This window comes from Equus przewalskii, chromosome 1 (assembly GCF_037783145.1).
Source record: "Equus przewalskii isolate Varuska chromosome 1, EquPr2, whole genome shotgun sequence".
NCBI lineage: Eukaryota > Metazoa > Chordata > Mammalia > Perissodactyla > Equidae > Equus > Equus przewalskii.
The window spans coordinates 148806078-148820185 of NC_091831.1; the positions used below are offsets into that span (position 1 = coordinate 148806078).

Sequence of the window (14108 nt, forward strand, 5' to 3'; positions counted from 1 at the left end):
TAGAGAAGTCACTAAAAAAATCCCACCCAAAACACAGAATTATAGTCAGTAAACCAACAGTAGAGATAAAATGGAATAATAATAAAAAAATCTAAAAGAAGGTGTGAAAAGAGAAAAAATGGAAAAAAGAACAGATGGAACAAACAGAAAACAAACAGTAAAATGGTAGATTAAACTCAACCATTTCAATAATTGCATTACATATAAATGGTCTAACCACCACAATTAAAAGGCAGGCATTGTCAGAGTGAATAAAAAAGCAAAACTCAACTAGTGACTGTTTCTAAGGAACCCACTTCAAACATAAAGACAAAAATAGGATGGAAAAAGACGTCATGCAAACACTAACCAAAAGAGTTCAGAACAAGAAATGTCACCAGGGATAAAGATAATGATGATATTGCATAATGATTTCATAATGATAAAGAGGTCAATTCATCAAGAAGATATAAAATCCTAAATTCTGTGTATTCACAGAATAATAGAGGTTCAAAGTACATGAAGCAAAAACTGATAGAACTAAAAGGACAAATAGATAAATCTACAATTACAGCTGGAGATTTCAACACTACTCTCTCAGTAACTGATGGAACAAATAGACAAAACAATTAGTAAAGATATAGATGACTTAGGGACACTATCAACTAAGGTGACCTAGTTGATATTTATCAAACATCTTCTGACAATGCAGGATACACATTCTTTTCAAGTGTACATGAAACATTCACAAGAACAGACCATATATTGGACTTAAAAACATGTCTCAAAATTTAAAGGGTTGAAATCATACAGAGTATGTTCTCCGAGTGCAAAGGAATTAAACTAGAAATCATTAACGAAAGACATCTGGGAAATACCCAAATAATTGGAAATTAAACTGCACACTTCTAAACCTATGGATCAAAGAAGAAATCATCAAGGAAATTAGAAAATATTCTGAACTGAATGAAAATAAATGCACTGTACATAAAAATGTGTGGTATACAACTAAGGTAGTACTTAGAGTGAAATTTATAGGATTAAATGCTTATGCTTAGAAAACAAGAAAATCTAAAATCAATGATCTAAGCCAGGTACCAGCCAATTTTTTTCCTGTAAAGGGCCAGACAGTAAACATTTTAGGCTTTCCAGGTCACACACTGTATCTGTCACATTATTCTTTTTTTTTCTTTGTGAGCAAGATTGGCCCTGAGCTAACATCTGTGCCAATATCCCTCTTTTTGCTTGAGGAAGATTGTCACTGAACTAACATCTGTGCCAATATTCCTCCATTTTATGTGGGACACAGCTGAGCATAGCTTGATGAGCGATGCTAGGTCTGCGCCCCGGATCCGAACCTGTGAACCCTGGGCCGCCAAAGTGGAGTGTGTGAACTTAACCACTACCCCACCAGGTCAGCCCTTTCTTTTCTTTTCTTTTTTTTTTTTAACAAAGAATATAAAAACAATTTGTAGCTGACAGGCCATACAAAATAAACTGTGGGCCAGATATGGCCTGCAGATTGTAGTCTGTCAACTCCTGATCTAAAGTTCTATCTAAGAAACTAGAAAAAGAATACACTAAATCCAAAGACAGCAGAATAAAGAAAATAACAAAGATGAGAATGGAAATCAATAAAATAGAAAACAAAGGAACACAAAATAGAGGAAAATCAATGACATCAAAAGGTGGTTCTCTGAAAAGACACGTAAAATTGATAAACCTCTAGCCACACAGATCAGGAAAAAAAGAAGGAAGACATAAATGACCAATATCAGGAATGAAAGAGTGACATAACGAGAGATCCTACAGAGAGTGGAAGGATAACATGGGAATATTTGAAAACTTAGATGAAACAAGAAACATTCTGGGAAAGATAAAAATTACCGTTTAAAACTCACTCGAGAAGACAGAGGCAACCTGAATGAGCTCTATCTCTAGGCCCATGTGGCTTTACTGATGAATTCTACCAAATATTTGAGGAGGAAATAATACCAGTTCTAGACAGAATCTTCCAGAAAACTCCAACTCACTTTATGAAGCCAACATTATCCTGATATCAAAACCAACAAAGACATTATAAGAGAAAAACAAGGGGGAAAATGTTGATTTTGATTTTTTCCTTTAAAAACAGAAATAAAGGTTATGAGCGTTTTTAGTTAAACGCAACATAGTAAAACTAGTTAGTAAGCAGCCAGAGGATATGCCAGTCAGCAGGTATCAACTCTAGTTATTGTTCTTATTTTCTTAGATGGAAAAAGAGAACAGGGGGAGAAAAGTAGGAAAAAACTACAGCAAGTTTTTTATTTTTTTAAGCTCTAAGGAAAGTGTTCAGATTGAGATTCTCTCCTCCTTATTTTATAAACTCTCTCCAATAACATGCCCAGAATTTCAGAGGGAGAGCAAAGTAATGGATTTCCACCCACATCGAAGGCCAGAGCCTCAGTGGGGATTTGGGTGCTCCACAGTTAATACAGAGTTTTGCAAATCTGTTGAATTGTGAAAGATTTCCTCTGCTCTTTACCTTGACATGGCTTCCTTCTTTATCTGAGACCAGGGCCACATAGGTGATTTCATGATGTCTGCAGTACTCCTGTAATTCCTCTTGGGACTGAAACAAACACACACACACACACACACACAGTGTATGAATAAACACAAAGCACCTGGAGTGGCTTCAAGTCATTAAGGAATGAAAACACTGTGCTCTCCTCTCAAAGTGAATTACTAAACACGCCAACTTTAGGGGTTATAACTATTAAGCAAGAAGAGTACAGAATTCAAAGGAGGAAGAAGACCTCTTGTGCTTTCCTTACTTCCACTCTTGTTCTAAGGGGCCACGGACAATCAGTGTGGTCAGGACACAGCAGGGGGGGTTCAGAAGCTTCGAGTCTTGATGGAGGGTGCCAAAAATTATCCAATACACACACACACAGACACACACACATACACACACAGAGTGAAAAGGCGTGTGAGGAAAGCAAAGGCAACAAAAGAAAGAGTGGAAGGTGAAAAGCAGAAAGCAAAGAAGCCAGAGCAGAGGAGCCTGTGGGATGCCACTGTGCTGGTCTGCAGCCAGCATGACTGGGCTTATGCTTCGCTGTAGGACAGAACACTTCCCTAACAATTCAGGAAACAAGTAGACAAATGGAAGAGGATATTGGTCTGTCAAATGATTAAAAATTATTGCTCAGCATACTTCTGATATGAATTTTCATATAACACACACACAAATGGACAGCAGCTGCTTCAGAAACGTCTTGGCAGGAGATGTGAAAGGAGCAGGAGGCAGGGTTACTGCAGCAATCAGAAATGAACACAGGAAGCAACTCTAACCACAGAGATCAAGAGAGTCTGAGAGAAGTTCAAGCCACAGAGGGTGCTCTGCCATTGAAGCCATGACTGCGTGCACTCCACTCACAGGCACTCGTGTCATTACCTGTGACCAGTCGTACATGATTTCTGCAGTGATTCCTGCTGTCCAGAGTTTCTGGGTTAGGTTGATGGCCCTGGACATGGACATCTGGCCAATGCTTACGACCAGGAGGTCACAAGAGCTTACTGTAACCTGGATCAGAAACAGAGTGGTTATGTTTAGAGGAGCGAGACTGTGGGTGTGTAGGCAGGACCAGCACCAGGAGGGCCGTGGCACTCATGAGAAGACAGGGATCTTGAAATCTTGTACAGCAACACATGTGCAGACGTCGTTGCTCCAAAATGACATAGTAAAAAAAAAAAATGACATAGTCAAAAAACCTTATGTTAGTCTTTAAGATAGGAATTATTTCAACTACCCTAAGCTCTCAGGAAGACATTCTTTTCCTCTAGAAAAACTAGTCTTGCCTGAAACACAAAGGAAAAAAGAACATATTTCTAGCTTTGTAGATTACAGCAGGATATGTGAACGAGGGGGCTTTGATAGGAGTCTGTTAACAACTATACCATCTCACATTTACATAGTGCGTTACAGACGAGGAGAACAAGGCCAGGAAAGGATGGAAGATTGTCTAAGGTCCCTCAGCTAGAGGTGAAGGACTGAAATGCAAGGACTGACATCAGGTCTTGGGCTTGTTTATCACAGCACAGATAATATCCCAAACCTTCAGTCTGGAGCTGCCACATCTAGGGCCCCAGGTAAACGACTACAAAATGAGAGAGAACTCAAAGCACGCTGAAAAGCACAGCCGGAACTTACAGGTTCTTCCATGTTGGAGACAGCAGCAGATATCTTGTCTATAGCTATGCTGACCCCAATGGCAGTGGGAACTGGCCCCAGAGCCTGTGGTCCTCTAAACTGGGGAATCTGTGGAGAGAAACACACAGCTCTGGTTATGAAACAGAGAAGAAACCATGATTATGGGGAAAGCAATGACTACAGGATACACACTCTGTCAGCAACTTACCAAAGGGTTCAACAAAAAGAAGTGTGTGTGCGCACGCATGCAGCAAGACAGAGAGAGGCAAGGAGGCATGTGATTTAGGAAAATGTTAACAGTGTTGGATCCAGATCTGCACCATTCAACGTGGCAGCCACTGGCCACATGTGGCTTGAGGATTTGATATATGGCTGATCCGAATGGACATGTGCTGTATATGTAAAATACACACTGTTGTGAAGACTCAGAATGAAAACAAAAAGAATGTAAAATAGTTCATTAATAATTTTTAGATGTTTGACTACATGTTGAAAAAGTATTTTGGGTATATTGGGTTAAATAAATGCTGACTGCAAACAGAAAGGAAAAAAACAATGGAATATAGCTCCTTAATAACTTTTAAATTTTTGATTACATTGAAATAATCATTTTGGATTTATTGGGTTAAATAAAATATATTATTAAAATTAATTCCACTTGTTTCTTTTTACTTAGTTTATGTTACTAGACAATTTTAAATTACATACATAGGTTTTGGTTCCAGACAAAGATGGGTAGATACGCTTCTCCCTATTACTCTTGCTAATAAATACAGCGAAAAATCCTGGTCATTACATAGAAAACAAACCTAAGAAGACTCTGAAGCAGAGAGAAGGTGGCAGACTGGCTAGGAACCACAGGGCACACAGTGAGTTCCCTGGGTTTGGTCTTGGCCTCACCTATCCTGGATTGGGTGCTAGAGAAACCGGCAACCCAGAAATGCCAAGGAGAACCAACAAAAAGGGCCCAGGGAAACCTGCTCTCTCTGGCCAAAAGACCGAGAAAGGGGCACCTCGGCAGGACAGAAAGCTTTCAGACAAGCTGCGCCCTGCTCCAGCCAAACACCACAGAGAAAAGCACAGGCCCACTCCTGCCAGCAAAGGCTGAGTGGGGCCTACACATCCACCCCTACCCAGATGTAAGGAGGCCTCCCACCAAGCCCCGGCAGGGTGGCATCAGAGAGGATGACGTGGGGAGCCAGGACTGTCATATCTGCCCAGAGGTAATGCTCCCCCCACCCCCTTATTGGGTGAATACAATAGACTTTCTTCTCCTCTTGAGCTTCTCAGAGTTTGACAGTCGAAGCAAAAAGAAAGACACTGTCTGATGTGGATCTTAATGCATGCAGTGGTTGGGGTAAAGGGACTTCAAGGAAGACAAGGTTCTACCCTTCATTTGAACTGGTAAATGTTCAAAAACAGATCTTTGTGGTGACAGAACAGCTTTGTATCTTGATTGTGGTGGTGGTTACGGGAATCTACGCATGTGATAAAATGGCCCAGAATTAGTCATGTACAGTGGACCCATTTCCTCGTTTTGGTATTTTATTATAGTTATGCCAGGCTTAACCATACAAGGGACCTGAGCGAAAGGCACACAAGACCACTCTGTACTATCTTTGCAACTTCCTGTAAACCTAGTTATTTTAAAATAAAAGTTGAAAACATTAGAAATGTGATTCACAATACACTTCTATTCCTAGATGAAAGATAGACAATTATTATAAACATTGCATTATACTATTGGCTCAACTTTTCTGTAAGTTTGAAAAATTTCAAAATAACAAGTTAAAGAAGAAAGGAAATTAAGCCAGAATAAATCAACAGATACAGGGCAAGCCCTTACCAGCAGGTCATATCTGCCGCCAGCTGCAAGGATTTCCGTGGTGGCCCTCTGCTTCCGTTTGATGAATGCCACAAACTGGAAGATGATTCCGTTGTGCTGCTGCACCTTGTAAACCAAGCCCAAATTGATCAAGACCTGTGAAGTGAAAGGTCACACAACCGTATCCAGGGCACTGTTTTCCATCAATAGCGTCAGAACAATCTACTTAGCTTAAACCAAATATTCAGTACGATTTGGCACAAAGTCTGTTTAACTATAGCCTGCCAAGTAAGAAACTCTGCTCTCTTCCAGAATAACCACTTCTCTGAGGCTGACATTTGCTGCACAACAGGAATTGTGATGCTTGCAAAGAAATTCTGATTTAAGCCAAATTATTACTAGCTATCAAATGTTCCAAAAGGTAGAAAAAGCAGAGTTCTGGAAAAATAAAACACTTACTAGCGTTAATGAAATAAAACCCGTTTCCCCGCGGTGCTGTTATTAATGCTACAAATCTATACTGCCAGAATCAGACAGGGGCCAAACCTGTAGCTTTATGCCAAGTTTCTTCAGCAGTCCAACAACCTCCTCTAGATCTTTTAAGCCATACTTCACCAATTGGGCAATGCCTGTTTTCTGTTTTATTAACGAATTTATTGTTGGTGTCAGATCTTGCAAATCTCCCTTCTGCTCAATAAATCTGTAGAGTCGACACAGCTGGAAAGCAAAGAGGCGCCGTTAGCTTCCAAGCCGCTGCGGGGGAGGCTCACGCTGCACTGTGTTTCATACACTCCAAGAGGGCGGACTTTGTGGTCAAAGGTAATTTTAGTCTTTACTGCAACCCCAACTAAGGATTACCCTTTCCAATAACTCTAAAGCACCTCACAGAAGCTCTCTAGGCACCTACTCAGTTATTTAGTCACACACTTACATTTCATGCCGACCCCAGCAGAGCCGACCTTGGCACTAGCAGAGCCTCCTTTATACATTTTCAAGCCAGCATTGTTCCTCTTTACCTTCCTGACTCTCATGAATTCCCATTAGTGCAGGCACATAAATGAGGGACAGGAAGGCAAAGTCTGACTCATTCTAATACCATACTGAATCAGCCAGAAATTCCCTCTCCTTTCTTTACTTGAATAGTTCCTACTTGTAGCCTTGAGATGCAGCTTGGATGTCATCTCCTACAGGCAGCCTCCTGATCCTTCCCTCCCTCTGGCTTGGACCTTGATCCCAAAGCCCAGCTCTCAGCAGCTGTATGCACTGTCTTTCCCAGGAGAGTGCAGTGGCTAGCGATTATCCATCTGTGGGCCAGGCAGAGCCCCAGGCACACAGCAGGTGAAGGAGGAAATAACTATGATCATAAAACCAGAAAGAAAACTTCTGGAAGCTAAAGTGGAAATTATTAAGAAATGAAATTATAGCTATTTAAGACTGCAGGCAAGCAGAACCTGGTTCAACTACCAAATGGTGCATGGAAACTAAGAGCTGAATGAAGACTCAGCTTACTATAGTTTAATATAATAATCATATATCACTTGTACTTTTAAAAAGTCCAAAAAGTATTAAAATCTCTCATAATCTCTTTACTAAAGATAAACATTTTAAAATTTAAAATTATATCTGATTTAAAATTATTTTTTTCTTCTTAATAAAATAAAACACTATTTCTTCTCAAACATTTTAACATTAAATTACCCCATTATAAATTACCAGAGCACTAGAGTCAACATCCCCAGGGTTGGGTCCTCACCCTACCATCAACTTTAGACAAGCCACACTATCTCTTTGGGCCTCAGGTGCCCCGTCTGTAAAATAAGAAGACTGGGGCAGATATCTGAAGCTCTTTTACAATATTTCTACTGCCTTTTCTGATATCCTCAGAATTCCCTTTTTAAGTAATGAGAGTACCAAATGCTTTTATTAGATACTAATTTTCTCCATTTAAACTAATCAAACACACAACTCTGAATTAATGCTAATCAGCATCAAATGACCAAAGAAAAGAAGGTGGCATTTTAGCACCCAACACATGTATCATGTACAAGTGTGAAATCATTTTGAAATGTGCCATTAGTTCAAAAAACCTTTTTGGCTTGAAACTTCAGGTAAGAAATTACCAGGTGGGGCAGTTCCTCAAGCAGATTCTTTGTGCTATTTATTCATGGACCTCTCTCTGCACATAGGTATGTGCTGTGTATCTGTCTAGGGTATCATGTAAATGCTGTCCTTCACAGAAAATTATGCCATTGGGTCACTTTGTGTATCATTAATATCTCCTCCAATATTTAACATTTAAAATGGAAGCTGGCTTAGTTTCTGGAACTCCTAGTGCTATGTATCCACTTTACTTTCCCTCCCTGAAAACTGGATGAGTGATTTCTTTAGACTGTGGTCATCGCGTGCCCCGTGAAAGCTGTGTTTTAAAGAGCTGAGGGCAGATGTACGCTGCACGACCACCTCATGGCTTTTGCAGGGCTGGCATGAATTAAGGAGTTGAACGCAGACCATGGACTCTCCCACTTCCCCCTCGATACCCCCAGCACTGTGCCTGCCACGCTGTAGGTGTCCCAAAGATCAAGTGACTCTGCCCGGGCTGTGCACAGTCATATGTTAATCCACCCAATATGTGAATTCTGCTGATCACCACAGCATCATGTAATTGAGGGTCAGACCAAGGGCTAGAAGGGTGCTGGGAAAGTTAAAAAAAAAACAAAACCCACTCTTCTTATATAAATATTTAGGAAAAGGTAAGAAATCGCTGCTGTCATCTGCTTTTCAGAGCGACTCTGTTAAGTGTGGGTTACTATGCCAAAGATCTGGGACAAATATGACACCTGTAGAGAGAACACAACAAGCCTGTTTACCCTGGGAGACTTCCCGCTTTGCCAACGGGATCAAATGCAAGATTGCAGGAGTAGGAAATATACCAGAAAAGCAAAAGCTCTAATTCAACTCTGAGGGGTTAGAAGCCCAGGGTTGGGTGGGGTCGGGGGTGGGCAGATACCCAAATGAAGCTGCAGAGCTCCGTGCCTCACTCTGGTCCCCCAGGATCTACTTGAGAAGAGGACAACCAGTACTAGATCTGCTCAGCAGGAGGCGCTCCCAAGCGCGGCCTCTACAAGGGGTGCGAAAGCGAAGTATCTGGTGATGGAGAAAGAACAGGATGATTCCAGCACAGTACGCAGCAGCCTGGAGAGGCACTCTCTGATCACAGCTCTGGTTTCTCTCTTCCCCTAATCTCAGAGGTTGCCATGGTGCCTATTAATGCTCAAGGGAAAAACTGTCTGTGAGGCGGCAGGAAGTACTGCTCCCTTACCGCAGCAAGAATTTGGTGACATTTTCTGGTATCACAGAATTACAGAGAAAGCAGTAATGGCACTGTTAGAAGGTACTTACACTAGTAGAAGACAAAGACAGATTACAGAATTTAGCTTCCACTTCTCTCCTTGTCAGCTTTTCTGTCTAATGTAGGAGAAAAAAGTAACAATGAGAGTGACCAAATTTGGCCCTGAACAAGATACAATTTCCAGGCTAAACCTGACAAACGTAGCCTTCACTGTGGACAAAATTGCTCCTGATCATGAAGGATGGGTTAATTCTGTGATTAAAAAACATTTTTTTTCCCCAATTCACATAAAACTATAACTAACATTGTTTTAAAATTTGAAAAACCCTGACATAACAGAATTAAAAAGGGGAAAGCTGCACTTGATGAGTGGAGAGGCGTCCAGAGTCGGACAGGCTTCACCAGGGTGTGTGTCTGGGTGGGGAGGGAGTCAAGTGACCCGTGTTTCCCTGATCAAAACCACGGACCGACAGGCTCTGAGCACTGCATCCCATGCTGGCAGCCAGGCTGCGGGATACGAACAAGAATGGCCTGAAGTCCCTCTGCACAGCCCCTGAGGTTTGTCTAGTGTGTGACTGACATTCTACTGTATCTGTCACTGCCAAACAACAGCAGCACTTCGGGAGGAGGAGAGAACCACAAAGAAACAAACAGTAAACTTAGGGCCCTTGACGTGTACCCGCCAGATGAAAGAAAAGCTAGTTAAGCCTGCCGGTGTATAAAAACAATGAGCCATATGGACTTCCACTATTCATTCTGTCTTCATCATAGGCTGTCTGGCACTGCCAGTTATTGAATCTTCTGGATGCCTCTTATTTATTATAAAAACACTTAACATGAAAATAAATTAGAACAGGTAAGCATTTACATCCATCCCAACGCCATAATATAACACTCTTTAAAAATTTCAGTGTTCCCCCTCCAGGCTCTGCATGCACCATAGAATAATAAATACTACGATGTGGTTAAATTAGGAAGAGTAACTGGAGGTGCCGCTGCCCAGTCCCACAGGAAGGAGGTGGTAAATGAGGCTTCAGCAATGGTCTGAACCACTCTCCCCCAATTCACCAATCCATAGCTATAAATGACTCTATGATAAGCACAGGCAGGTTGGGAGATTTAAGGGCAGGGCATAATAAGTCTTTTATTGTCAATACTAACACTCCCTTCTCTTGGCCTTTGTGAAACTAGGAAAATAACAGCACTTGTGGTGAGGAGGGAGTGAGTTAACCCATGCGAAGAGCTTGGAACGATGCCTGGCTCATGGGTAGGCGCTCAATGAAGGTTATTCCTGGCAAGTAACAGGACCAATTACTTAGTGATTTTTTGCCTCAAGAATGTTAGTGAAGAACTTCATTATCTTACAAATTAAATAAGATAATTTGATCTTTTAAAATCAGAAGTTACTCTTAAAAAAAAAACACCCTGGGGGTCACTAGTGGTATAAGGCTTAGTGTGGAATAAAAGCTCACCAAGATCAGTGTTAACTCTTGACACAGTCAAAGCCATCGGTTCTCTTACCTGAGAGCAATGAGGGACGGAGAGAAAACTCGCAGCTCAGTTTTATGGTTACCTCAGTAAGAAAAGGTTTATGCACTGTTACTATTATCCTTCAGTACTAAGTCAAAGTAATTAAATGCTCACCACGGCATCATACAGAATAACGTAGACTTGACTGAGTTTATCTTCTGGGATCCCACAGTATAAGAGTACTGCTTTCAATAACATGGTATGGTTCAAGCAAATGCTGTAATTTCTTTTCTAGAGTACAGAAAAAAATGATTTTCATTATAAAAGCAACATAAGTACATGACCAAACCTAGAATCTTACCACTAATTTACCATCCTAACAAATGGAAGGATTAAATATAAAAGATTGAATTTTAGCATATTGCCTTCCAGTTTATGTTTTCATACACATTCTTTTTACTTTGTTGTAGTCGAAGAGTGTAACATAATTTAACGCTTTATTATATGCATCAAAAATACTCTGCCCTTCAGCTGTGTTAAAAAGCCTGAGTGAATTCACACAGATTTCAAAGAGGGAGAGGATGTGCTTCGGGAGTAACACTGACTTCCAAGCAGGGCTGAGGAAGACTTACTGTTACCTTGTCCACACAGCCGATTAATGAGCATTCAGAGTGGCGAGCTGTGTGCTGAGCTGGGCACAGCAGGGTGTACAGAAAAGTGGACACACAGGCCCTGCCCTGAAGGGGCACACTCTGCTTGGATAACTCACAACTAACACAACTCAAAGAAGCAGGTGATGTCTCCTCTCAAGTGTTGCGAGAGCTGAGAAGAAAAGGCCTGGCCCGAAGATGGGGGAGCAGTCAGGCTTCCTGGGGAGAAAGGACCCAAACCATGGCTGGGTGGAGAAGTCTTTTTAGACAAGGGAACACCGTGACTGATGGCACAACGGTGGGAGTGGACAGGGCATGTGTGTGGGATGGGGAGGGAAGGCCTGGGGAGAGCAAACCGTTGTGCCAGAGGCAGCCTCCCCTGGCCAGGTAGTATGCAAACCTGATGAAAAGTGAAGTTAGGGAGCTGAAAGGCTGTGTGTAGGAGGGAGCCACCAAGGGTTCTGAACGGAGTATGAACAAGCTAATAGCATCCTAGGAATCTTAGCTTAATTTCTTGCGTTTTGGAAGAATGGGCAGAGAAACAACACCCTTCCCTGAAAACAAAACAGACAAAACCAAAATCTGTTCCTGGCAAGGCAGAGACAAGAGCTTGAGCTGAACCTCAGAAGTAACATCAAAGTCTTTTCAGTCACTTTAGTAAAAACGTGGTTCCCTGCCAGCACACTCTGAGGGGCACTTCTGTACCAGTTCTGTCATCCCTCATCTGGGGAAGGACGCCAGCGGGAGAATCTCACAAGGTTAGGACATGGAAAGGCACCTGAAGTGCTGGAAACTCTTGGATGATCTCGTAGATAGTGTAGATGATCTCAGCAGTCGGCAGGGAGCTGTTGGTGGTAGAGGTGACAATATCAAATGCACATTCCAGAAGTTCTTTGGGATGAAATCGGTCTAACTTGCGAGGTCTGAACACACGTTCTATGCAGTATCTGGAGAGAGAAACCCGGATTTCTAGGTCACTGTTTACTGGAATCAAATATGAGTAAGAGATTGTTGAACGAGATAAAAGAAACAAATACAAAAAAATAAATCAGTGGTGTGACCAAGAATGCTTAAAGACAGATTTGCCCAGAACAGTCTTGCCTTGTGATATAGGTTCCAATTCCTAGGTTTCCCACTATTAAACCATGGGGGTTAATTTTTTTTTTAATGTCTGAAATAGAGATGAAATTATGCAAAAAAGTAATTTCACCTTAAGTGCTTATTTCTACACAGTGACGCCCACATTTTAGGACTACGACTACCAACTGTTCACTTGCAGCTGAAAATACCAGCACGTACAGAGCTTTTGCTTCAGTTGAGGAAAAGGAGCTTGCAGTGGGGTGCCTTGTGGACAACGATACTGCTCCAGCTGACGAAGCTCGCAGTGTCAGACCCCGGGGGTATCTGCACGCACAGAAAACCTTTCCCCACGCTGAGGGCCTGGAGGTTCTCAGTGTTCAGCACTCGCGCTGGGTTTACGCCACTTCTCTACAGGCAGCCTTTGTTCAGTTACCTGCGTAGGCAGTTTTCACACAGAGATCACTGGCCATTTGTCCCTTCAGTTAAATTTTAAAAGGGGCCATCTGTGATCAAGAACAGCCAGATGCCAGATGTTTTCTTCAAGCGACTATTTGTGAAAATAATTAGTTATGTTGCCTGCGGACATGTAGAAGGCACAGAATAGACGGCAGGAGCTTCAGGGTGCCTGTTCACCGGCTCCATTCCTTCTCATGAGGAGGCCGTCAGTGCCCGTCACCTTGGAGAAAGGGGTACCGTGGCTGGGCTTTTTGACCATATTCCATGCTCAATACTTTAAACCCAAAATTGTTCACTGTGTAAGAATCTTCCTTAGTTTCTTTCCCACATCCACCACATGAAACCCCCGTTGTCTCTTACCGTTTTAAATTCAGTATATTATTTCTTGCCACATATCTTGCAAAAGGAACCTGAAAAATAAAGTTTCAAAGGTCAATGTCAAGATGTGCCAACTACCACACTCCTTTTGGTTTTTCAGGAACAGCTTCATTGGGAAATAACTCACATACCTTAAGGTTCACCCTTTTAAAGTGTACATCAGTGGTTTTAGAATGTTCACGAAGTCGTGCACTGCTTGTCATTCACACTCCTTGACATGTTCCTGGGGGCCTCAGTCAGCAGCAGACCCCAATGCTGGACAGACCACCAACCCTATTCATTGTGGCATTTCTTAGGTTTTTAAGTTTGAGAAAAACTCACTTTTAATTAAATATACTCTGCCAAATTTTATCACACAAATTAAAATCAGTGCAAGTTACTTGGTTACCTGTGAATTTTTTGTGTGTGTCATTTACAATAACACAATCAAATGAGTATTATCTCTTATAGTGAGTTTCCTGATTTTCCTACCTATCTTTTTAGGAGAAATTCTTAATAACCACCCACTAATAACCACTACCACTTATAAAACCATTGTCAGATTGTCCCAAGAGATCTGATATAGTATCATTAACTAATGAGTCAAATTCTCAAGGGTAATTACTTTTATTTTTTGGAATTGAGTATCAGCTCACAGGAAGAGAGCTGATGTTTAAAACTCTACGCTTTAGTCTCCTAACGTCTAGAGAACAAGAAGCCACTTTTAAGTCTAGCTATGTAAACGTT

General features: G+C 41.6%; 1 protein-coding gene across 7 annotated transcripts in view; it reads right to left on the reverse strand.

The window, feature by feature from the left end:
• EIF2AK4 (eukaryotic translation initiation factor 2 alpha kinase 4) overlaps window positions 1-14108 on the reverse strand; it is a 96527-nt gene that overhangs the window by 12701 nt on the left and 69718 nt on the right. For 3 of the 7 annotated variants that reach the window (XR_011529667.1, XM_070584259.1, XM_070584238.1), the window contains 9 exons: window positions 13365-13414; window positions 12247-12415; window positions 10993-11109; window positions 9399-9464; window positions 6546-6716; window positions 6021-6155; window positions 4175-4282; window positions 3419-3547; window positions 2504-2590 (listed from right to left, as the gene is read on the reverse strand). Coding sequence is in view for 5 of the 7 variants with exons in the window: in XM_070584259.1 (XP_070440360.1) it covers window positions 2504-2590; window positions 3419-3547; window positions 4175-4282; window positions 6021-6155; window positions 6546-6716; window positions 9399-9464; window positions 10993-11109; window positions 12247-12415; window positions 13365-13414 (1032 nt within the window). In the remaining 2 variants the exon portion in view is untranslated. The remainder of the gene's footprint in view (window positions 1-2503; window positions 2591-3418; window positions 3548-4174; window positions 4283-6020; window positions 6156-6545; window positions 6717-9398; window positions 9465-10992; window positions 11110-12246; window positions 12416-13364; window positions 13415-14108) is intronic. The other 4 variants (XR_011529668.1, XM_070584247.1, XM_070584242.1 and 1 more) reach the window with 3 other exon arrangements.